The sequence below is a fragment of the Pipistrellus hanaki genome (assembly GCF_964339955.1).
Source record: "Pipistrellus hanaki genome assembly, chromosome: 2".
Classification (NCBI taxonomy): domain Eukaryota; kingdom Metazoa; phylum Chordata; class Mammalia; order Chiroptera; family Vespertilionidae; genus Pipistrellus; species Pipistrellus hanaki.
In genome coordinates, this window is record NC_140504.1 from 132,841,345 (window position 1) to 132,865,168 (window position 23,824).

The window sequence follows — 23,824 nt, forward strand, 5'->3', positions numbered from 1 at the left end:
AAGACACTCTTGGAAGGAATTTGGTGATTGAGTGCCATTTTAAGATTTCCACCACAAAGCACATTATTAAGTAATTTCGCATGGAATTCCTATGGCTGTGAGACACTGTGGTCTATGTCCCACTGCAAACCAACACCTCAATTGGACAGCAGTCTCCGGTGCTTCATGTAATGCTGTCTAACATGTGTCACTGAAATTGCTACTGACACAGTAACCGAGGGAGAAAAAACTTGGCTTGTGAATTTTGTAAAATGTGTCAAATTACTTTGATAAGAGCTTGTTTGTCTTCAGGGATTACATACTGCCAATAGATATGTGATAGCTACCCTGATTAAACATGCTTTAAGGCCCAAAGGATATGACAAGAATTATCAATGTTCTTGTCTGTGTTTATACAGACTAGAAAATAATATTGTCTAATAACATGAGAAAATGCATATGTACAATATTAATTTTAAACAGATGTAAAATTATATAGACAATGATTGCAATATATCATAAAACAATAAATCTTATTAATAATCAAGAAATAATGAAATACCACTTACTGCCCGTCAGATTGGCAAAAATTGACAAGACAGATAAATACCTAGTGTTGATGACTTTGGGAGGAAATGCATTTTAGGTTTGAGTGTAAATTGATTCAGTGGTAGCTGTTAAGTTAGAAAATGTGCACACCAAGACAGTGATACTTACACCTAGTCGGAGGAGCTTTTCCCCTCCCCTCCACTCATTCTTACCAACTGGAATTCAACTTTTTAAAAAATAATTTTTTTTATTGATTTCAGAGAGGAAGGGAGAGGGAAAGAGAGATAGAAACATCAATGATGAGAGAGAATCATTGATCGCCTCCCTCCTGCACAACCCCCTCCTGGGGGATGGAGCCCACAACCCAGGCATGTGCCCTGACCAGAATCGAACCCTGACCTCCTGGTTCATCAGTAGATGCTCAGCCACTGAGCCACGCAGCCTGGGCTCATCTTTCTTTTTAATGGCAGTTTGCCTTTTAATATAGCTGATTACTCTCAACAAAAGTACAAGTTTCTTGAAGAGAGCTCAATAAATGTTCAATCTGAGGTGCATACTAAGTCTACCATAAGTGAAATTTAATAGGAATAAATAATCTGAAGAAAGGGACGATAAAATATTTCCCCGGTCTCGCCGGTTTAAGTGTTCTCTTTCATCAGAGCTCATCTGGAAGCTACCTACTGCTGCATAGGACATGCTAGAGGCCTTGTCTCCGGAACTACAGTGTGAGCTCCTCATTGGCAAAGATTCTCCCTCTTTGACTTCACACACTGCCCGGCCATGGCTTTATGTCAACAGGCCTTTAATTAACGACATGAAAAAGGGGCCTTTTGGAGGAAAGCCCTTGAGGAAGGAGATGGGCCAAGAGGGGAGCACAGCAAAGGGGCGGGGCGCCTGTGCACTCACACCGGCTTCTAAGAGCTGAAGGCTGCGGGCTTTGCAGTCTCGGTGCGTCCCGCCGGGTTTTTAAGAGGCGCGAGAGGAAATCGCAGCGCGGCCGCCCATTGGCTGCGGCGAGACCCCCGTGCCCTCTTCGGCCCGCGGCCGATGGGCGCCATCCTGCGAGCCGGCCTCTGACCGGCAGGGGGCGCCCTGCGAGCGGCGGCTCCGCCCCGCCCCGCCCCGCCCCCCGCCTCCCGGCGCCACGCCCGCCCCCGGCCCAAGGCCAGTGCCTCGCGGGCCCGCGGCCCGCAGCGCGCTGGCCGCCCCCGCCCCACCCCGCTCCGCCCCGCCCGGCTCCGCGGCGGGACGGGTAACGGTTACGAAGCACTTTCGCGCCGCGATTTCTGCTTAGTCATTGTCTTCCAGGAAGCGCTGCCTCAGTTGGGAGCCAACTCTCCGCGGCGGCCGCAGCAGCCGGAGCCGCAGCCCCGGCGCGTCCTTCCTCCCGGGCCGCCGCCGCCGCCGCCGCCGCCGCCGGCCTCCCCGGGCCCGAGCGCAGGCCGGGCTCCTGCCGCGCGGGGCAGGCAGCCGCGCGCCCGGCTCTCCGGCCTCGGGCGCCGTGTCTGCGGGGCGGCCTCCCTCCCCGCCGGCGGCCGCGGCCATGGGCACCGACAGTCGCGCGGCCGGGGCGCTCCTGGCGCGGGCCCGCACCCTGCACCTGCAGACGGGGAACCTGCTGAACTGGGGCCGCCTGCGGAAGAAGTGCCCGTCCACGCACAGCGAGGAGGTGAGGGCGGCCGGGCGGGCGGAGACGCGGGGCTCCGGGCAGGCCGCGCGGGCCGGGCGGCCCCGGGGCGGGCGGCGCGGAGCGCACCTGGGCTCTGCCCGCGGAGGAGGCTGAGGCTGCGGCCCCCGCCGCTCGGGACCCACAGCTGCTGTTGGCGGCGACGGGTCTTTACAAACTTGGCAGGTGCAACTTTACCCCGAGCGACGCCTCCGCCGTGCGTGCCTGGGGCTGGTGTCCCGACTCGGAGGTATCGGGTCCCCTCCGGGCCGCGGGGTCAGAGGAGGCCAGTGCGGCGCCCGGCCCTGCTCTCCTCCCACGGCGCGTTCAGGTGGATGATAGTTTAGAGACTCGTTTCTTTTGAGAATTCAGATGGAGTAGTAAGTAACCCACTTAGCCTGTAGGATGTGGACAATAGTTTCTCTGTGGCTGTGAGACACATTGACTAAACACTCCAGTTGGGCTTTGAAACAAAGTATATGTTTTTCTTGCCCAAGAGTAGTCTCAGTTTCTTTGCCCAAAGACTGATCACTGGTTTGAAGTGGCGGCGGTGAAGGTGGAATCCTATGCTCCTTACATTTCAGAGCGGACAGTAAGTAAGTCATTGACTCCGCACGAATGATTGCGGAGGCATATTGGTGGTATGGGACAATTCCATAACAGACAAACGAAATAAAACTTCCATTTAGGAGCTCTATAACTTTGAGAAGGTTACTCTCTCTGACTGATAGCTTTAAAGTTGCATAATATCTTCTTCAGCAGGCTGTTGTGAAGTTGAAACTATATGTGAAAACGCTCACCATGCAGGCATTTTATCTCCCTTATTTTCTGGTTCCATCGGGAAGATGAATATTTTTTTAATATATTATTGATTTTTTTACAGAGAGGAAGGGAGAGAGAGGGTGGAGAGTTAGAAACATCGATGAGAGAGAAACATCGATCAGCTCCCTCCTGCACACCCCCTACAGGGGATATGCCCGCAACCAAAGTAAATGCCCTTGACTGGGATAGAACCTGGGATCCTTGAGTCTGCAAGCCGACACTCTATCCACTGAGCCAAACCGGCTAGGGCAAGATGAATATTTTCTAATAATTGTTTATTTTTCTATTACAGTTGACATACAATATTATATTAATTCCAGGTGTACCACATAGTGATTAGACGTTTATGAAGTCACTTATGAAGTGATCACACAGATAAGTCTGGTACCCATGTGACACCAATAAAACAAACCTTGATTAAAAGAAAAAAAATGCCCTAAACTATATCAGAATGTGACGTTAACAGTTGTGTTCCTAGGCAGTTTCTGCTGTTTAATATAAGATATTGGTGATAAACTCTACAGCAGCACATGACATCCATCCAAGTATGTGCCAGGCCTGTGCACAGGTCTGGTATTTGGAGTGAGTGTTGTCCAGAGATGAGAGCACTGGTTGTAATTTAAAAGGAATCAGAATCCTGTACCATACTGTGTCCAGGTTCCAGCTCAGTTTGCATGTCTTGTTTTGTTCAAGTTGGACTATTTCTCCCAAAGATAAATATTTCTATATTTAGTTCTAGACCTTTAATTTCCTCCAGTGCTGCTGGCTCAGTATACTATTTTACATGTATATTGATAATATTAAGTGAAATTTTCTCTTATCTCACTACAACACACTCTAGAGTAGTGGCTTTTTACTGCAAACCCAGTAAGAAATGCATTTATCTTGCAATACAGTTATATACAGACACACACGCACACGCACACACACACACACACACACACACACACACATGCGCGCGCGCATGCACACTAGTACCTTGGTTGGCAAACTGGCTCAGGAGCCACATGTGGCTCTTTGGCCCCTTGATTGTGGCTCTTCCACAAAATACCACAGTCTGGGTGAGTGTATTTTGAAGAAATGGCCTTAGAAGAAGTTTAAGTTTAAAAGATTTGGCTCTCAAAAGAAATTTTAATATTTGTACTGTTGATATTTGGGTCTGTTGACTAGTGAGTTTGCTGACCACTGTACACATATTGGAGATGTGCCCGCAACCAAGGAGCATGCCCTTGACCGAAATCGAACCTGGACCCCTCAGTCTGCAGGTCGACGCTCTATCCATTGAGCCAAACATGTCAGGGCGACCCAATTCTTTATTGTAATGGTAGTTGACCAGTTGAATTATATGCTATTTTTTAAACTCTTATACAACTGCAGATTTAATGATACACTACATTATAATGATACTTATCTTCAGTGATACTATGTAGGGGTGTGTGTAGTGGGGGAGGGGTAAGAATGAAGAAAGCAAAGAGCAAACAGTACCAGGTTAATGTTCAGTTGATACAGATAACATGTAAAAGATTAAAAATCACTAGGGATATGATATAGTCAATGAATTTCTTCTATTATTACATTGGACTGTTCTATGACATTTTTCAGAATCCAATATTTATTAACGAAATGGTTTCAATGCCTGGCCATTTTGGCTCAATGGTTGAATGTTGATCCATGAACCTTTGATTCCTGGTCAGAACAAATGCCTGGATTGTGGGCTTGGTTCCCAGTAGGGGGCATGCAGGAGACAGCTAATCGATGTTTCTATCTCAATCCCTCTTCCTTCCTGTGTCTCTAAAATCAAGGGGGGGGAGAGAAAAAAATAAAAATAAATAAATAAATATATATATATATATATATATATATTTAAAGAAATGGTTTCAAGAAGGGAGAGAATACCCAGAAAATAGATTTACCTTCCTGAATTGGAATTCACTAGGAAAGCCTTAAGTATGCAAACGAGCCATTCTTCCAAAGGAAAATTTCATCAAATTCTCCCCTGGTTTGAGCCAAAGCACTCCTGATAGAAATATTAAATTACAATCTGTCCTGCTGCCTCAGCTTTTACTACTTTTTTAAAAGAATATTGACTTGCAATTATCTGGAATAATTATCAACTAGTTTTTATCTACAGACTTAAATTTTATTATAAATATACTTTCTATAAAGATATAAACCTTGTAAACTGAATCTATGTGGATTATTGTATTGTTGTGGATTGTAAATCTTAACATAGGTGACTGAGCTCTTCAATTGATAAACCAGTTGTTCCTTGTAATTATCTGCACTAAGATATAAGCAATAAAGTGTATATATCAGTTTCTATCATAAGCACTCATAGATCAGATAGTCTCTGTTATTGCTATTAGGAAAGTGCTTTTGCAATTCAGGGACCTGCTGCTAGATACACGTTTATTTTTTCATTGATTGTCTATAGTAGGGGTGTTGAACTCAATCAGAGAAGGGGCCAAAATCTAAAATCCAGCCTAAATCGCGGGCCGAATGGTTTACTGAACAGTCATAAACTGACAATGTCATAAACTGACAGCGGAGTGCAGTGATGACAGCACGGTGCGGGCCACATTGCAAGGCCTGGCGGGCTGGATTTGGCCCGCGGGCCTTGTGTTTGACACATGTGGTCTATAGACTGCAAGGCACTGTGCCCTTGGATAATTATAAGGCAGTGATTTCAAACTGCTAGTGTTGCCCATTAGTAGTCATAAGTCAATTTAGTGAGTTATGGAACAGCATATTTTTTCTAATTAAGAAAAACAAACAGTGCACTTGGCATGTAGTGAACATAAATATTGTTTTTGCAAATTTTCTATTATATGTATGTAGTAGGTGCTCCAGAGGTGAATTATGTCTTGCTTTACCACTATCAAATAAGTTTGAAGTATACTGACATAAGAGATAAAAGAATATAAACACTTGAAAGAATTTATAACATACCATAATGTTAGTATAAAATTTTATTTGCTTATATAAGAAAACATTGAAGACAGGTTGGACAGTCTGTAGATAATGTCTGTTAGGAAATGACATATGAACTGACATGCACATTGACTTCTGTAAGATACGACTGTGGTGGTTCTCAGACTTCAGAGGACATATCAATTGCTAGGGATGCTTGTTAAATAAAAGTTCTGCCTTATAGCCGAAGCCGGTTTGGCTCAGTGGTAGAGCGTCGGTCTGGACCGAAAAGTCCCAGGTTCGATTCTGGTCAAGGGCATGTACCTTGGTTGTGGGCACATCCCTGATAGGGGGTGTGCAAGAGGCAGCTGGTCGATGTTTCTCTCTCATCGACGTTTCTAGCTCTCTATCTCTCTCCCTTTCTCTCTGTTAAAAATCAATAAAATATATTAAAAAAAAAAAAAAAGTTCTGCCTTATAGAGTGGTTAAGCAGGTCTATTATGAGGCTTAGGAATTTGAATTTTTAATAAACACCACAGGTGAGTCTGAGGTAGTAGTCCCTCTGGCCACATTTAGAGAATCGTGTGTTTGTTTTTGAGGACTATAACAATAGTTAATATTAGTTCTAGTCAGGCTGCCTGGACATGAACCCATGTTTCTCCATTATAAATGTTACTGATTTTTTTGTTTGTTTCTTTATGTATGTTTTTACGTCTTAACAGTTTACTTAAAATTTTATTGGTACAAAAATACTTTTTATATATATATATATTTTTTTTTATTGATTTTTTTTACAGGGACGAAGGGAGAGAGATAGAGCTAGAAACGTCGATGAGAGAGAAACACCGACCAGCTGCCTCTTGCACACCCCCCACCGGGGATGTGCCCGCAACCAACGCACATGCCCCTGACCAGAATCGAACCTAGGACCCTCCAGTCTGCAGACCGACGCTCTACCACTGAGCCAAACTGGTTTCGGCCAAAAATACTTTTTAAATAATTAGATTACTGCTTTAGGTCATCAACATTTGAGAATTAAGAGGAAGATAAAATAGATATAAACTTACCTTTGTTATAGAGAACAAATAACCTTGTAGAACTAAAATTTTGGTTTGCATAGCATTTCCTATTGATGTCTTTTTCTACTTATCAAACCAATACATTCTTATTTTATATGTACAGAAAAGTGTATAGAGTTTGATTAACAGTTTCAAAATGCATTCCTTTTGCAGCTTCGAGATTGCATCCAAAAGACCTTGAATGAATGGAGTTCCCAAATCAGCCCTGATTTGGTCAGGGTGAGTAAAATGTGGGCCAAGGAATCATGTAGTCCAAAAGGGAAGGGAAGTAAGCAGGAAATCAGTTTCCTTAGTTTTAATAGGGAAGTCAAATAGATAATTAGCATAAAACTCCCTGTGGCTGATATTCTGAGATGGCAGTCTGAGTCAGTATAAGCTTAAGCTTTAACAGAAAATCTAGACTGTGTAGTCAACTCTTCAACTATTCAAGATACTAGGATTCTTTGTACTTAATTCCCACCAGAGTTTTCTCATAATGTATTTTGTTCCAATTTGTATTTGACTTGATAAAGCAATAACCATTATTAAGTACAGTGGTGCCTCGCATAAAGAACGCCTCGCACAGCGAACGCTGCACACAACGAACTTCATTTCATGATTCATACAACGAACTTCGTTTCACACAACGAAGTCGCCCGAGCTTCCACGACCGCTTTGCCCGAGCTTCCACGATCGCTGCCGATGTATTGCATCCTTCCGCGCAGGCACTGCAGGCAGTCGTTAGTCACTGCGCTTAACTTAAGCACGTATCGCGGCAATCGTTCTTCATTACGAATTAAATCACGCACGTATCACGGCAGTCGTCCTTTTAAGTTAAACTCAATATTTTTTTTATATCATGGCTTCTAAAAAAAGCAGGAAGGTGATTTCTGTTGAAATGAAACAGGAAATGTATCTAAATAAAAATAATAACAAAAAATTTATCTTTTTTTATGTCATCTTAGCATATTTTATGCTACAGAACGAATTATTTTTTTTAACATGTATTGTTATGGGAAAACGCGTTTCACATAACGAACTTTTTGTATAACAAACTTGCTCCTGGAACGAATTAAGTTCGTTGTGTGAGGCACCACTGTAGTTTTGATTGGTAAATTGCTTTCCTAGAATATCACCCCAATAATATAGTCACTAGAAATAATTTTTTAAATGTCATTTTCTGCTGAAACAGTAAGGAGCTGTGTTTCATTAAATGTCAGTATATAACAATATACAGAACACTTGGCTCTAAACCACTCTTTGGGATCCATATCAGCCAAAGGTATATAACAAATCACACACAGACTGCTTTAAAAGAATGGAGGAAGTTGTATGCTGGATATACTTGATCCCTGGGCATACTGCAAGTTTTACAACTTGATAACTGCTAGACATGCATTGATTAATGCCTATTATCAGTCTCTGTTTCTCTAAAATTACCGTTTACCTTATTTATGCATCATTAGAAAACACTTACTGACCAGGTATTGTAATATGCTCATGACTTGTGAGAAAGACCTCACTGTTTACTTTGTTTGAAATGTTTGTGATTAATGAAGAAAGTTTTTAGCATGTCATTATTCAGAATGGATAATAGTATTTTTCATTGGTTTCTTTTCTAAGTAAAATTACTTACGGTATTAGTGGTTCTAACTTTTTACATTCTCCTGCCCTCCGCCCCCATTTATTTGTGTATGTGTTGTGATCTGAGCACCTGATCAAAATGAGACACTTTTCCCCAGAAAATGAACTCACACATACAGTGTTTTACCTGCATTTCAGGGCTTTCCAAACATTATGAAGCCCATTCAGACCTCAGGTAAAGAACCCTGCTATCTTTTGGGTTCCCTGCTGCTAAAGAGCTTTATGAATAGTAGAAAATATATAGCTTATCTAAAACATTTTATATTTATTGTAAACATCATGTGTTTATTATAGGAGTTTCCAGATGTCTTGGAATGTACTGTACCTCATGCAGTTGAAAAGATAAGTCCCGATGAAAGAGATGAAATGAAAGTTTCTGGTAAAGTCTAGCTTTTCCAATTCGTATGTCATACAGCAGAAGTGATAGTTTTTATTGGGCATGGCAACAAGCTTTTCTTTGCTTCTGGTAATGAGTGACTTGGTTACTAAGTGTGATACATAGAAATTTTAATGTCAGCTCTTAGAGGGTGTTACAGGAGGTCAGTGTTGGCTACTTCAGTGGAGTCACAATATAACTTTACCGTACTGTTCTTCACAGTCATTTATTAACTTACATTCTGGACTTCAGAGCAGTGGGATGACTAAGCTGGAGGAAATGGAATGAATAAAGGGGAGTCTTAAGAACACTGTCTTCCCAAAGAAGACATAAGCCCTCCCTTCCTGGTGGGACCCTGCCAAACAGTGGCTGGGATGGCCTGGGAGTATAGAAGTCTGGGCAACAAGTTTCATGGAGAGAAATAAAATACATATTATACCCATTCAACAAGTGACTACTTGCCAGAGACTGTGTGAAGCTCAACAAATGAAAAGGTGCCCCGTTCTTGCACTCAGTATAGTCAGCATAACACAATAATGAAAAGCTTGAACTTGACTAAATTGAAATTTCTGGATGTGCAGGTTATTGACTCGGATCATCTTGGGTTAACAAAATATTTAATCTCTCTGACTCTGTTTCTTCATCTATAAAATGGGGATGCATCTGTTTCACAGGCTTATTTGTAAGTTACATGAAATTACAAAAGCATTTACCACAGTGCTTGGCATAAAGTTAAGTGCTAGGTAGCTATTATTTACTACCATTTGTGTTTGTTGTGGTGTTTCTCTTTTTTTTGTGTCCCGCACGGAAAAACAACAGGTTCCTGAGGGGAGGAGCTGGGGATTAAGAAATTAGAGAAAGAAAGAGACAAAGAGGCAGAAATAGATTTATAAAGCTGGGAGCCAGGTGGGTGCCATCTTTCTGATGGAGAGACAGTCACACTCACCACAGACAACACAGCATATTTATTGGCTTCCAAAGGGGAGTTTAAGGTCAAAAGGAGTTTTGGGTGTGCCCAGATCCTATTCATCAAAATCTGGGTAAGCTCCTTATTTTTTGGTATAAGATTTAGCATATCAAGGCCTGGATGAGTCAAGGTCCTATTTGTTCCTCATTCCAAGCACATGGATTAAGAAATCAGTACTGATAACAGGATTCTGCCAGTGCCCTCGGGCTCAGCTGATAAGAATTAAAAGAATGTCCAGGTGCCTTCTCAGGCGTCTCTCCACAGTTTGTGTTGTGGTTGTTTTTTCTTGGGGTCGGGGATGGACATATGAGATGAGATTTGTTGAGTCTTACTTTGTACCAGGCATTGTGCTTGTCCTTTTTTATTGTGTTTCTTATAATTCTCAAAACACTTCTATAAGGTAGGTCTGTCATCATCATTGCACAGGTGACATTAAATAACTTGAAAGTTGTCATACAGCCAACCCAGTAAGTGGTTGAACCAGGAATCCATCCAGACTCCAAAACCCATTTCTTTCTGTTAGTTTCACATTGCTGTTTGTCTTGAAAAGGAAGTGAAAACAACATTTTCCCTGTGGTTAATTGCACTTCATTATGGTTTAGATCAGCGTTTTTCAACCGCTGTTCCGCGGCACACTAGTGTTGCCTGGTGTGCCGTAGGTGCAGACAAGACAAGAATTTTATAATTTTTCACTATTTTGTTTACTTAATATTTCATAATAAAGTAATTATAAAATACTTTCTTTGTGTTTATTTGATTCCTATTCAAGAGAATTACTTTATATATAGTCAATATAGGCACAGAGTTAAATTTTTTAACATTTTCTAATGGTGGTGTGCCTCGTGATTTTTTTCATGAAACAAGTGTGCCTTTGCCCAAAAAAGGTTGAAAAACACTGGTTTAGATTCATCCTGGATCTCTTACAAGTTGTCCTTAGTTCCCGGAGAGCTTCAGTACCCAAATTCTCCCCATATGAATAGCTTTCCTCTCTCTACTCATCTAAAAATGCCGCTTTGAGAGAGAGAAGACCATTTCAAATGTCAGACATTAATGGTCAGAGGGACTGTGGTGGGGAGGGTTTGCAAAGAGTATGATTATGGGAGCTAAGGTTGGACTAAGTGAAGATTGACTCACCTGGCAGAGGAGCTGTGCTGGCTTTTAAATAGAGAACGTGAGGAAAGCGGTGTTTTAGGAAAATTATCTAGTAGTGGAAAGGAAAGGAGAAATAAAAGAAATGTATAAGGAAAATTTGTGGTATACTGATATGTTGAATCCCAGGCATTTTATTAGCCAGTTTTCTATTCATTCTCCTTTTGGATTTTCTCTTCCTACTAATCCATTTATCTATTTGAGTGAATTTAGTTTTTTTTTAAACAGTGAATTTACATCAAGTAAATACAGACATGTAAAGTTGAGTTGATCTCAACCAGTGGCTCAGTGGTTGAGCATTGAGACCTATGAACCAGGAGGTCACAGAGAGGATTGTTTGCTTTCCGATTTCTTCTCATTACAAGCAGTTTTAGTCTCTCTATATATTATAGTTTATTGGAGAGCATAAATAATATGCTCCATTAATGTTTAATTCACTAACTGTACATTTTGAGTAAAAAGTTTCTATTTATCTGACCTACCTTCTAACTAATGGGTAATTAATATTTGCTTTTTTTGTTTTGACAAACGTATTTGTTGGCAACTAGCATATAATTTAAAAAGTACAGTGAGAATATACTTTTATGTCTTAAAATGAAAACTATAAAATAATGTTACTAGAAAAGAAAAAACAATCCATTCAGAATTATCTGTCATCTTAGTATTGGTAGCAGTATTAATACTTTATAGTACAATGTTACCCAAATGTAGTAATCAGTTTTATTTTCTTTGTTACCCAGCAAAACTGTTCATGGTAGCATCAAATTCTTCATCATCAACTAAAAATGCAGTTGACATGGGTAAGCAAAATATTAACGTTTTATCTTTATAGTGGACTTTAAATTAGTGTAGGTGTTATATTAGTTATATCTTTTTTACAATTTATCTTTAGTTGAAAGTGTTACAGATGTCCCCTTTGTGTTTTTTTCCCCATTGAACCCCTCCACCCCGTCCCACTCCTCCCAGACCTTCACCACACTATTGTCTGTGTCATGGGTTATGCATATGTCCATATAAGATTCCTGGTTAATCACTCCCCTCCACACCCATACCCCAGCCATGTTCAGACCCACATAAAATAGAAAATGAACTCATTCCAATTTTACCTTTTATTTTAAAAGATTTTTTTAAAGTTGAATTTTTGAGAGAGGGGAAAGAAGAGGGAGAGAGAAACATCAATGTGAAAGTGAAAATAGATCAGCTGCCGTGCACGCCCCCTCCTGGCATGTGCCCTTACTGGAATCAAATTGGCAACTTTTCAGTGCACAGGATGATGCCCAACCAACTGAACCATACCAGCCAGGGCAGCTGATTTTACATTTTAAAGTGCTAACCTAATTTTCTAAAGCTTCTGTAGAATCATATTAAATCATGGAGGGTCATATTTTGATATATAAGAGGAATATAAAAGATGTAACATTTAACTGTTAACTATGTGTTTGGAAATAGAAATTTTCCTTAATCATATTCTTTGCCCTTTTAATACTATAGATGAAATCAAAACAACAACAAACAAACAAAACATTTTTTACCTATTTTAGTACTTGGTTTAGGTTATTGTATTATTACAGTTATTCAGTATCTACCCCATTCCCCCCATGTATTGATTTAATATATTCATCACAGGGGCTCAACCAGACTTAATTTAAGAAACAGACACAAAACAAATACAGCACCACAGCTAAAGATACAGGGTCCTATACAGAAATCAAGGCAAGGACAGACTATCTAAAGAAAAAATAAAAGGACAGCAAAGAAGAGAGGCTGGACAGCCCAGGTCAGGGCTCTTGGCCAGAGACCTGCTTTGTGTAGGTTTCTTGCAGGCACTTCTTGAAGACTGTGGGGTTTTCCAGAGCTCTGCAGTGTGCGTGTCCAATGGACTATCAATGTTGGGTTCTCCTAGCAGGCTTGGATGGAGAGCAGGATGGTCCTGATAGAATACAGAGCAGACCACTTGTCCTTTCGGTGTCCAGGCAGATGTTACCCTGGATATCTACGTGGGGATGAGGGATTTCACCGTGGGCACGTTTTACTGGTAGTCACTGAGGAACTCCAGGGAGAGCTTACCCCTCAAGGCTTCCTGTACTGTGCTAGCTGTTCCCACCCATTAGAAAGGGTTGTCACATTGAGAGAAGGCAGAAGTTCCTTTGTCACCAGACACCATAGGGGTCAGCTCTTGCTCACTCGGCCCGGCCCGGGCAGGGCCCACACTGGGCTCGGCTCCTTTACAAGCTGCAGTGACGCTGGTGGCAGCTGGGTTGCGGTTCTGGGAGGCCATGCGGGCAGCGCTGGCAGAGACATGGGAAGTCTGAGAACTCGACTGTAGCTGCTAGTATTTTTTTCTTTTAAAACATTCTTCCAGTATTTTCATATGTTGAATACTTAAATAATTAGCTCTTTAATAAAACTGTGGAGTACACAATAATCATTAAAAATAAACTCAAATGATGTTTAGAGAAACTAAGAAATTATTAGTATTTACCTCTATAAATATAGATTAAGACCATACATTCAGTTTTTCAGTCTCAAATTTATTTTTTGCTATGACCACCAGTTGCAGAATATTAGGTCAGAATTCTCATGATCATCTCTGTGAGATACTAGTAGAACTAGAGAAGAAAACGTTATAAAGCTAAGGAAGGCACCAAAAAATCTGGCACCCAGGAAACCAGAGGGTTTGTTCTCCCAGAGAGAGGTGGGTTCCCCAAGAAGAGAGAGGCCAAAGAAATCCACTTACCTGCGGAAACCGGTTTGGCTCAGTGGTAGAGCGTTGGTATGCGGACTGAAAAGTCCTGGGTTCGATTCCGGTCAAGGGCATGTACCTTGGTTGCAAGCACATCCCCGGTAGGGGGTGTTCAAGAGGCAAGTGGTCGATGTTTCTCTCTCATCGACGTTTCTTGCTCTCTATCCCTCTCCCTTCCTCTCTGTAAAAAATCAATAAAATATATTAAGAAAAAAAGAAAGAAAGAAATCCACTTACCTGCTACATAGACCAAGTAGGTGAATGAACACTTACACTTTCCTTTTTTAATCCTCACCTGAGGATATGTTTTTATTGATTTTGAGTGAGAGAAACACCAATCGGTTGCCTCCCATTTGAGTCCTGATAGGATTAACTCTGCAATCTAGGTATATTCTTGGTCCGGGAATCGAACTCAAAACTTTTTGGTGTACGGGGCAATGCTCCAACCAACTGAGCCACCTGGCCAGGACTGCACACTTAATTTTTTTTAGAAAATGGAAATATTCTAAGGAACAGATAAATTGTGAAACGGAGCAATCTCTTATATAGAAAAATAGTGAATATATGGACAGAATTCAGTGGGATGTTTGAAGCATTAGAAATACCTGTTTTATTATGTAACTAACATTTATCCTCTGCGTTTTCCTTCACATCAGCCTGTTCAGTCCTTGGAGTTGCACAGCTGGATTCTGTGATCATTGCTTCACCTCCTACTGAAGATGGAGTTAATCTTTCCTTGGAGCATTTGCAGCCTTACTGGGAGGAATTACAAAACTTAGTTCAGAATAAAAAAATTGTTGCCATAGGTACCTCTGATCTGGACAAAACACAGTTAGAACAGCTGTATCAGTGGGCCAAGGTAAAGGACAGCTAGATCACGAGCACTAGGGGGGAGGGGGAGGGGGGGTTTCTCTTACAGTCTTTGTTGTATTCTGTTGTGTATCGTGCATATAGTGGACACTCACTGTGGAGTACCTATTCCAAATGTGGAAGTTTTGAGACTGATTTTATATACAGAATTGGATTTTTTTTCCCCCTCAAATATATAGGGTGTCTCAAAAAATACGTACACAGTGTTTATTAAAATACATTTCAGTTTCAAAATTGAAATTGAAGTGTGTATACATTTTTGGGACACCCTATATGTCTAATTGAACTTAATATTAGTCTCATTTAAAATGAGTGACAAAAACACTAGAAAATGTGTATTGAAGCGTTCATAGCCAAATGAATTAAGTCAGTTTTCTTCTGTTTAATTATGTGATTAAAATATTACATTTTTCATGAGCTATTATTAAACCATGGTTCTGATTTCCTAAAAGTAAGGGGCTATTATATATAACAAATATTTTGCTGACTATTATTTAAAGTTACATTAGGCTTAATTTATATACTTGATAATGGAGTCACAAATTAATCCCCCCATGTTCCTCCTCTCCCCTCTCCCCACTATCTGGCCTAATAACATACAAGCTATTAGTGAGGTTGCTTACTCTGCTATTTTACCTTTACTCTCTGTATCTCTATTCCTTTTACTTCAGAGCTTTCAGTTTCTTGTTGACAAGAAGACCCTAGAGAAAGTGTTGCCTCTTCCTTTGACGTGGTGGCAGCTGGAATGTGACTGAGGCCCTGCTAGAGAGCCTTGGGTGATCCAGAATGTATCTATAAAGTAACCAGAGGAGCTATTAAAAATGATCTCTTTTCAAAATGTCTCTGATTAATAACCATTTTATACTTTAACATTAAATGTACTTGTCGTTTGTGTTTGATCCTCTACCTTTAAGACATATTCCCTCTGTAGTTGGAACCATCAAGTCTGTTTCTGAGGCAGATGTATTAGATTGCAGGTTCTAGCAGGAGACATTTTAATATTGTAGTACTATATTGGCTTTCCCCCCACCTAGAGCTATTTTTCCTTTCCCTGTTACTGCTAACATGAGTTAGAAAACATACATTAATAAATATATTGATGTAAAAGTAATTTATAAACTTTAAGTGCTATAGAATGTGATATTTCATAATTTCCAAATTGAGTCCTTGTATCATCATCTACTTTCAGTAGTACTTAATTTAGTGGAGATATCATGATTTATTTATTTATTTTTTCACTTCTAGGTCAAACCAAATAGTAACCAAGTTAATCTTGCCTCCTGCTGTGTGATGCCACCTGATTTGACTGCATTTGCTAAACAATTTGACATACAGCTATTGACTCATAATGACCCAAAAGGTGAGACAGATTTTCTTTTCTTTTTTTTTTCTTGTTTTTTTTATTAAGGTATTATATGTATACATATCTTACCATTGCCCCCCCAGAGTTTTGCCCTCACCCTTACCCCCCAGAGTTTTGCGTTCATTGGTTATGCTTATATGCATGCATACAAGTCCTTCGGTTGATCTCTTATCTCCCCCATATCTCCCAGATTTTCATTTATAGACTTTGATCACGAGCTTTTATCTTAAAAGAAACTACTTGTTAAAATTCAATTTCTAATTGTGTACAGTGATAGGGGCACAATGCTATTTCCAGAACTATTGGTAATGGCTATTTCAAGACCATATCTGCCTTTTATTTTTGTTTCAGAGAGCTTTAGTTTTGTCTTTGTACCAATGGGGGAAAACGTGAAGGGATTGTTTCCTGAATATTGGCCTATTTAGATTTATAAGTATTAAGCTACACAGAAAAGATCTTTTAAGTTATTCTAAATAGTATCATATATAATTTTACCAAGTACAGCAAAGATTGTACCAAAGAGGCACTTAAAGAGGATAAATATCTGGAAAAAGAGGCAGACAATTTAATTTGAAATGTAAGCATTTTAGGATTGGTGATTGAATAGGTATTTTATTAAGACATATATATTTGGTTCTAATAGAAATATTATTTGATTAATGAGAATGGCTTGTCTGCCTTCTGTAGAATAATTTTTTTGTCAACTTTTATATGAGAACTAGAGAAGCTGGGGAGAGAATATTTTACACTTGATACTGTTGTTTATTCTGTTCTATTCTCATTTTATTACTGTTTTGTAGGGAAAGGAGGTGGCATTTTACTCAGTAAATCTACAGGCTGTATGAAATAGTATAATATTTTTGGTGTAGTTTTGGGGTTTCTTTTTGTTTTTTAATCCTCACCAAGGATATTTTCTTCCCCATTGCTTTCTAGAGTGGAAGTGAGGAGGGAGGAAGAGAGAGAAAAAAAAAATCTACTGGTTGGCTCTTGCTACTGAGGTTGGGAAACCTACAACTGAGATACATGCCCTTGAGTGGGAATTGAATCCACAACCCTTCAGTCTGAGGGCAATGCTCTAACTGTTGAGCAAACTAGCCAGGGCATTTTTTGGTGCAGTTTTAAGTGACAACTGTCTTGTGAATTTTAAATATCTATATTGGAGGTAATTACACTTTATAGATTATCATTCTTGGAGAAAAAACAATGGGTTTTTATTTCCATGTCTAAAAAGATGGCATTATATTAGTGTTTTGATTCAGTTAATTTTTAGGATGCTTATGGATAACCTCTTAAGACTTTATACTACTTTTGTTAGCCCTCTGTCTCATTTTTTACATTCTGGGGGAAGCAGAGAAAGAGCTTTTTTGTTTTTTGTTAAACATATTTTTATTTATTTCAGAAAGGAAGGGAGAGAGAATGAAAGAGAATGAGAGAGAGAGAGAAATTTCAATGATGAGAGAGTATTATTGATCAACTGCCTCCCTCATGCCCCACACTGGGGATGGGGCCTGCAATACAGGCATGTGCCCTGACCGGGAATCCAATCATGATATTCTGGCTCACAGATTGATGCTCAACCACTGAGCCAGGCAAGGAGAAGGAGTTTTAATAGTTTTGTTCCTCAGATGCCGGGCATCCTGCTAAATGCCTCAGAGAGAGTATCTGTAATCTTCATAACAACTGAAACTAGGCATTCTATTGATGAGAATGGAAGCCTCGGGGGTTAAGAAACTAGCCAAGGTCACTCCACTGGCCAGGGTAAAGTTTGAACTTGACCTAGGTCCTAGCTGAATTTAGAGCCTTTCCTCACTATGTTATACTGTCTCTCTGATCTGAAACATTTTAAATCAGCCAGTACAACATAGTGCACAGATTCACTTTTTTAAAAGTCGTTTTAGTGAAAATCTAACAAAGAATTGCTACTGACTCATTCTATAATATAAACCATTAAAATTTTAACTTTCCATAGGTTGGTAATATTATATCAACTTACGTTTTTACTTTGGGTTGGAAGCTCTTTCAACAGTAATTATTACCAATAGCAGTTGTTACCAGTAGCTCATAGATGAGCCTGTACCCTGATTAGTTCCACTTGGAAAAAACTATCCTTTTTCTAGTAGGAAAGGAAATAGGAAAAGACTAAGGTGTCTAGTATTTTGTTTCCATGTTATTTAAATGTTGGCGTGTGGATTATGTGCTAATACATAATAGTTATGGAAAAATATAGTGCATATGTATCACAGAAGAGAAATGTAATCCTTTTTTTGTATGTCTTTGTTTTACTGATATAATTTGACAGTTGGATGTCTTATTTTTTTAATCTTTACTGTTGAAAGTACTACATATGTCCCTTTTTCCCCCCATTGACCCTTTCTAGCTCGCCCCCACACTGGATGTCTTTTTAATTTTAATTCTAAACCCTTTGATTAGAATATATAGACTGATCCTGCATATGCCATTAATGAATCTTCATACACTTTGATCTAGGAATGAAGCAATTCTTCTCTTAAAAGATTTGTCATGTTTACTGATTCTAAGGAGTTAACATAGTTGAATCAAAAGTATGTAGTTAAACCCTGGTCAAGTGGCTCCGTTGATTGGAGCATTATCTCAATTTTTATCCTTCTTCCCTCAAGATAGTCTCTTCTCCTTTAGACTGTCTGATAAACAAATTCATGTTAATGTTACTTTTCCTAATGAGACATTTGTTTTCTACTTATGAAAACTAGATGTTTCCTAGCTGTGTGATCTTGGGCAGGTTATCTAACTTGTCTGCTTTAGTGTCCCCTTGTAAAGGGGGATATTACCTATCTCTTAGGGTTAGTGTGTGGATTCAATGAGTTAATACATTTAAAATACTCAGAAAAGTGCCTGGTGAATAATAGATTTACTGACTATTCAAATATCACAACAGTTCATTGGAGCAAACTGGTCCTCTAGTGCTTCCAAATCATCGATATAATAAAGAGCCAGGGACATAATGACTGTTATGACTGAAGGCTTGACCAGACCAGAAGTCAGTGCTGGGTTGCCTAGGGGGCTGTGGATCAGGCCTGGAAAGAGGCCTGCAGAGAGAGTGGCAGGCTCTGATCCATAACCTCTGTGGCAGCCATTGATGAGAACTTGCCTCTCTTTCTCTCCCAGCCTGGCCAACAGCCCCACCTTCAGTTCTCTCCAGGTCTCCACCGGGGCTTCTGAGGAGCTCCACCTTTCTGATCAGGCCCCATTGATAGGCCCAGCGACACTGACTGGCATAGAAACTGACCAGTCAGAACCAAATCAGGGTGACTATAAGGAACCAATGGCTGTCTAGGAGGCAGAGCTTTTGATGCTAACTGGCACAGAAACTGACCAGTCAGAACCAAATCTGGGTCAACTGTGAGGAGCCAATGGCTGCCTAGGAGGCAGAGCTTTTGATGCTGACTGGCATAGAAACTGACCAATCAGAACCAAATTGGTCAGTAGAGGAGGGCAGTTGGAGGTGAGATCAGACTGGCAAGGCAGGGCTGTTAGGGGCGATCAGGCAGGCACAGGCAGTCGGGGGCAAGATCAGGCAGTCAGGCAGGCAGAAAGAGATAGGGGTGATCAGGCAAGCAGGCAGAGGGGTTGGGGCAATCAGGCAGGCAGGCAGGCAGGTGAGTGGTTAGGAGCCAGTGGTCCCAGATTGTGAGAGGGGTGTCCAATTGGAGTGGGTGCAGGCTGGGCTGAGGGAATACCAACCCCTTCTACCCCCCCCCCCCCCCCCCCCCCCCCCCCCCGTGCATGAAGTTTATGCACCAGGCCTCTGTTATATAAATAATATTTAACTGTATGGTTGTTTCTGACCCAGTGGAATCTTTTCATATTGATTGATTGATTCAGCAGACACCTACTCTGTTCCAGGCATTGTTTTTAAGTACTAGAGATATACAACCAAGTCAGACAAATTCCAGCTCTCACCGAATTGATTTTCTAATGGGCGGAGACAAACAATAACGTAAATGATAAATGGTGATAATATAGTACAGAGAAAATTGGGCTAAGGGAGAAGTGTGCTCAGGTCAGGGAGGCCTCACGGTGCCCGAGGCTGACTTCCAGGAGGCCAGAGGCAGCACTGTCAGGATAGTGCCAGCGGTGCCTGGCCCGTTCTCCAGAAATTGGACCTACAGGACTACTGAGGGAGAGAGTGGCTGCCACCAGGCTGATGGGACATTGGGAAGGGTCAGTCAGCTGAGCAGTGCTCCTGCTGTGGGAGTGCACTGACCATCATTCCTACACTGAGCATCTGCCCCTGGTAATCAGTGTGCATCACAGCAACTAATCTACTGGTCATCTCATTCTTTCAGATGGTTCAATCCTAATGATCGCTTAGGCTTTTGTATATATAGATGCTTACCTACATAGTATGTGCTTTTGTTTTCAAATTTAACTCTGGTTTTTATTTGTTGTTGTTTGTTTGTTTTAAGAACTGCTCTCTGAAACAAGTTTTCAAGAAGCTCTTCGGGAAAGCATCCCTGACATTCAAGCACATGAGTGGGTGCCACTGTGGCTACTGCGATATTCAGTCATTGTTAAAAGTAGAGGAATTATCAAATCAAAAGGCTACATCTTACAAGCTAAAAGAAGGGGTCCTTAACTATGACTTAGGATCATAACCTACTGACTTGTATTTTCTTTGACTATAAGATAAAATTGAGATATGTAAAAATCTATTTACTGTGGTGTCATTGAGGCAAATATTCTTTAGTAATATTTGACATGTTACCTGTCAAGTTTTGAATACTTCTCTTGCCTCCTATCACTTAACTCACATGAACCTCTGTATTGTTTTCATTAAACTATTGTTTTCTAATTGAAATCATCTACAAAGAAAATATTTGCAATATATTTTGCCTTTATTTTTATGACTAATAGAAATTAAGAATGTTTGTTGTTAGGTATATTTTGGCCTAGGCATCAGGATAATGTATAGTAGTAGGTACATATTTTTTATTTCAAAAAAACTCATTAATTGCTTCTTACTCTAGTATAACTAAGCAATTTGGTTATAATTGTTAAAACTGCTGAAATACTGGAAGATATTTTTCCTGTTGATAAGATTATTATATCTCAGAGTAACTGGAGTAGCTGGGATCTAGTAGTAGTGTAAATAAAATTCATGTCTTCAGTACATGGATAGAAACAATTTTTTATTAAGTTTACTTAATAACCTTGCTGGTAGTTTACCTATAATGACTTAACCTTGTATTCCTGTGCCATATTTTCTCTTGCTGTTATTTACAAAGACAAACCAAAGTAAATCTAAAAAGGAGACTAGAATCACCCCCAATAAATTCAACTTAAAAAAAGAAAAAAAAGAAAAATGAGACTAGAAACTTTGAAATAATTGTTTGGAAGTTTTATAAAAGCTACTTATTACCTTCAGATTCTTTTTAATTCTTGATTTATCCTTAATATCTTGCTATTCATTCAAGAATACCCAATAAATATTGAGCAATTACCATGTGCTGGGCACTGTGGGCTCTGGAAAGAGGAGGGGGCTCAGGGATTAAGAGTAAGTTGCTAATTATGATATTTGTTCCCCACTAATAACTGACTATGAGGGACTAAAAGCAAGGAAAGAGGTATAAAAAGCCTTACTTATTTAAAAGCAAAACAATATAATCAGAACTTTAGAGCTAAAAGAGACTTTAGATCATTTAATATAATTCCTCATTAAAGAGCCAGAAAATAGCAAATAAATAATCTTTGACCTATGATATTTACTATATATCTCCTTAATTCTATAAACTTGGAAGTTCTTTAAAAATCTCTTTTCTCTCAATACTTTTAAACCATGCATTTTAATATATGATTTATAAATATAAACATATATATAAACTAATATATAAAACTAATTTGCCCAACTTTTTTCAATGTAGGGAAAAAAACTATGGTTCCATATTCAAAGTAAATACACTAGACTCTTTTCTTATCATAAATAAGGTTTTGAGTTTAGTGGTTAGATAATTTGATCATCAGAATTATATTGTTAAATCGATTGATTTACCTGATAAAACTTATTTAGACTTTGAGCTTCCTAATGCCTTATATAGCCTTTATATTAATTGTGTGTAATGTTATTAAATGTATATAATTAACTTTTTTATTTGGAAACATACATTTTTCATATAATGTAAGTCTTTAAACAAATGCTCGTCTTAATTTAAGCCTATATACAAGTTGTTCAAGATACTTTAAGAGGAAATTTTAATATCACATTTATTGTTTTCTTTTAACCCTCATCTTACAAATAATGGATTGTTTGAAGGGTTATTTTGAAAATGGGAAAAAATGTATGCTGTTAATGTATCCAAACTTAAGAGGAGCCTTTTTGTGTTCTTTCCCCCCCACTCCTGACAAAGAAGATTATAGATTCATTTTGTGAAAGGGATCATGTTTGAAATATTTAAATGAGTGGTTGTTTCATTTCTCTATCTTTAATTAATTATTAAATAACTTTTTTTTTAAATCTATTTTGATTTCAGAGAGGAAGGAAGAAGGAGAGAGAGAGAAATATCAATGATGAGAGAGAATCATTGATAGGCTGCCTCTTGCACGCGCCCCCTACTGATTAAGCCCAAAACCCCAGCATGTGCCCTGACTGTGAATCAAACTGTGACCTCCTGGCTCATAGGTTAATGCTCAACCACTGAGCCACACCAGCCAGGCTGAATAAACTTTTTAAAGAAAAAGTTGATTTTTTAAGACTATATAATTTTTCAAGCTGATGTTCACATCTTTTTTTTGTGTGTGAACTATCACAAAATAGTGAATACTTTTCAAATATTTAAGAACTTAATGTTTAAAAAGCCATAAAATAAAGAAGCGGTACTACCAAATAATTGCTTAAAGCTGAAAGCTAAGTTATCAATAGTGTCTACAACAGATATATTTTCTGGGGAGATGAGTATCCAGGGACCAAGACAGAAAGAATTCATCAAATTTTTTTTTTTTTCAGTAAACATGAAAAAAAAAAAAAAAAAAAAACACTGCAGCTTATCATTACATTTCCAAATTACACTGGAGCCTTACTTTAGCACAATATACTGTAACTTGGGAGTTTGTTTTGTGATAAGTCTATCTTGAATTCCCATCCAAGAAACTGTAGTCACCAGAAGGACCAAGGTGTCTTATAAAATATGTCCACATAGTGTAAATTCTGAAGACCACTTGTGCCAGTACACTAGTAGATATTCACTTAGGGATAACCCATGCTAGAATTTGAATCACAAGTAACAGCTAATAATTTTTTTAAAATATATTTTACTGATTTTTACAGAGAGGAAGAAAGAGGGATAGAGAGTTAGAAACATCAATGAGAGAGTCATCGATCAGCTGCCTCTTGCACACCCCCTATCGGGGATGTGCCCGCAACCAAGGTACATGCCCTTGACCGGAATCGAACCCGGGACCTTTCAGTCCGCAGACCGACGCCCTATCCACTGAGCCAAACTGGTTTTGGCAACAGCTAATAATTTTTTAGTACAGCCTAATTTCTCAAGAAAGATTAGACAGCTATGTGTGAAAAAAAAGTCATTCTATTTTGAATGAATAGTTCAGACTTTTCTCTACCAGAGCCAATTAGTAACTGAAATAGAATCTTAATTATATCTCTTCAGACAAGATTTCTGTTCTAATATTTCCACCCATCATTTTCAATATTTGGAAATGTAAGCGACAATATATTTATTGTATATTGGCTGACAG

The 23,824-nt window shown here is 39.4% G+C and overlaps 1 protein-coding gene and 1 pseudogene across 2 annotated transcripts; one reads left to right on the top strand and one right to left on the bottom strand.

Annotated features, from left to right (window-relative positions):
• Positions 1-1,747: 1,747 nt before the first annotated feature.
• On the top strand, positions 1,748-22,580 carry GCLM (glutamate-cysteine ligase modifier subunit). The gene is made up of 7 exons (XM_084873441.1): positions 1,748-2,197; positions 7,159-7,224; positions 8,923-9,007; positions 11,861-11,920; positions 14,520-14,722; positions 15,979-16,093; positions 20,542-22,580. Exons 1-7 carry the CDS (start codon positions 2,072-2,074, stop codon positions 20,709-20,711), a joined length of 825 nt encoding a protein of 274 aa, XP_084729567.1. The 5' UTR covers positions 1,748-2,071; the 3' UTR covers positions 20,712-22,580.
• On the bottom strand, positions 11,930-14,513 carry LOC311617164 (ubiquitin-conjugating enzyme E2 C-like; annotated as a pseudogene). The gene has a single exon. The product of its transcript is annotated as a ubiquitin-conjugating enzyme E2 C-like (transcript).
• Positions 22,581-23,824: the final 1,244 nt, after the last annotated feature.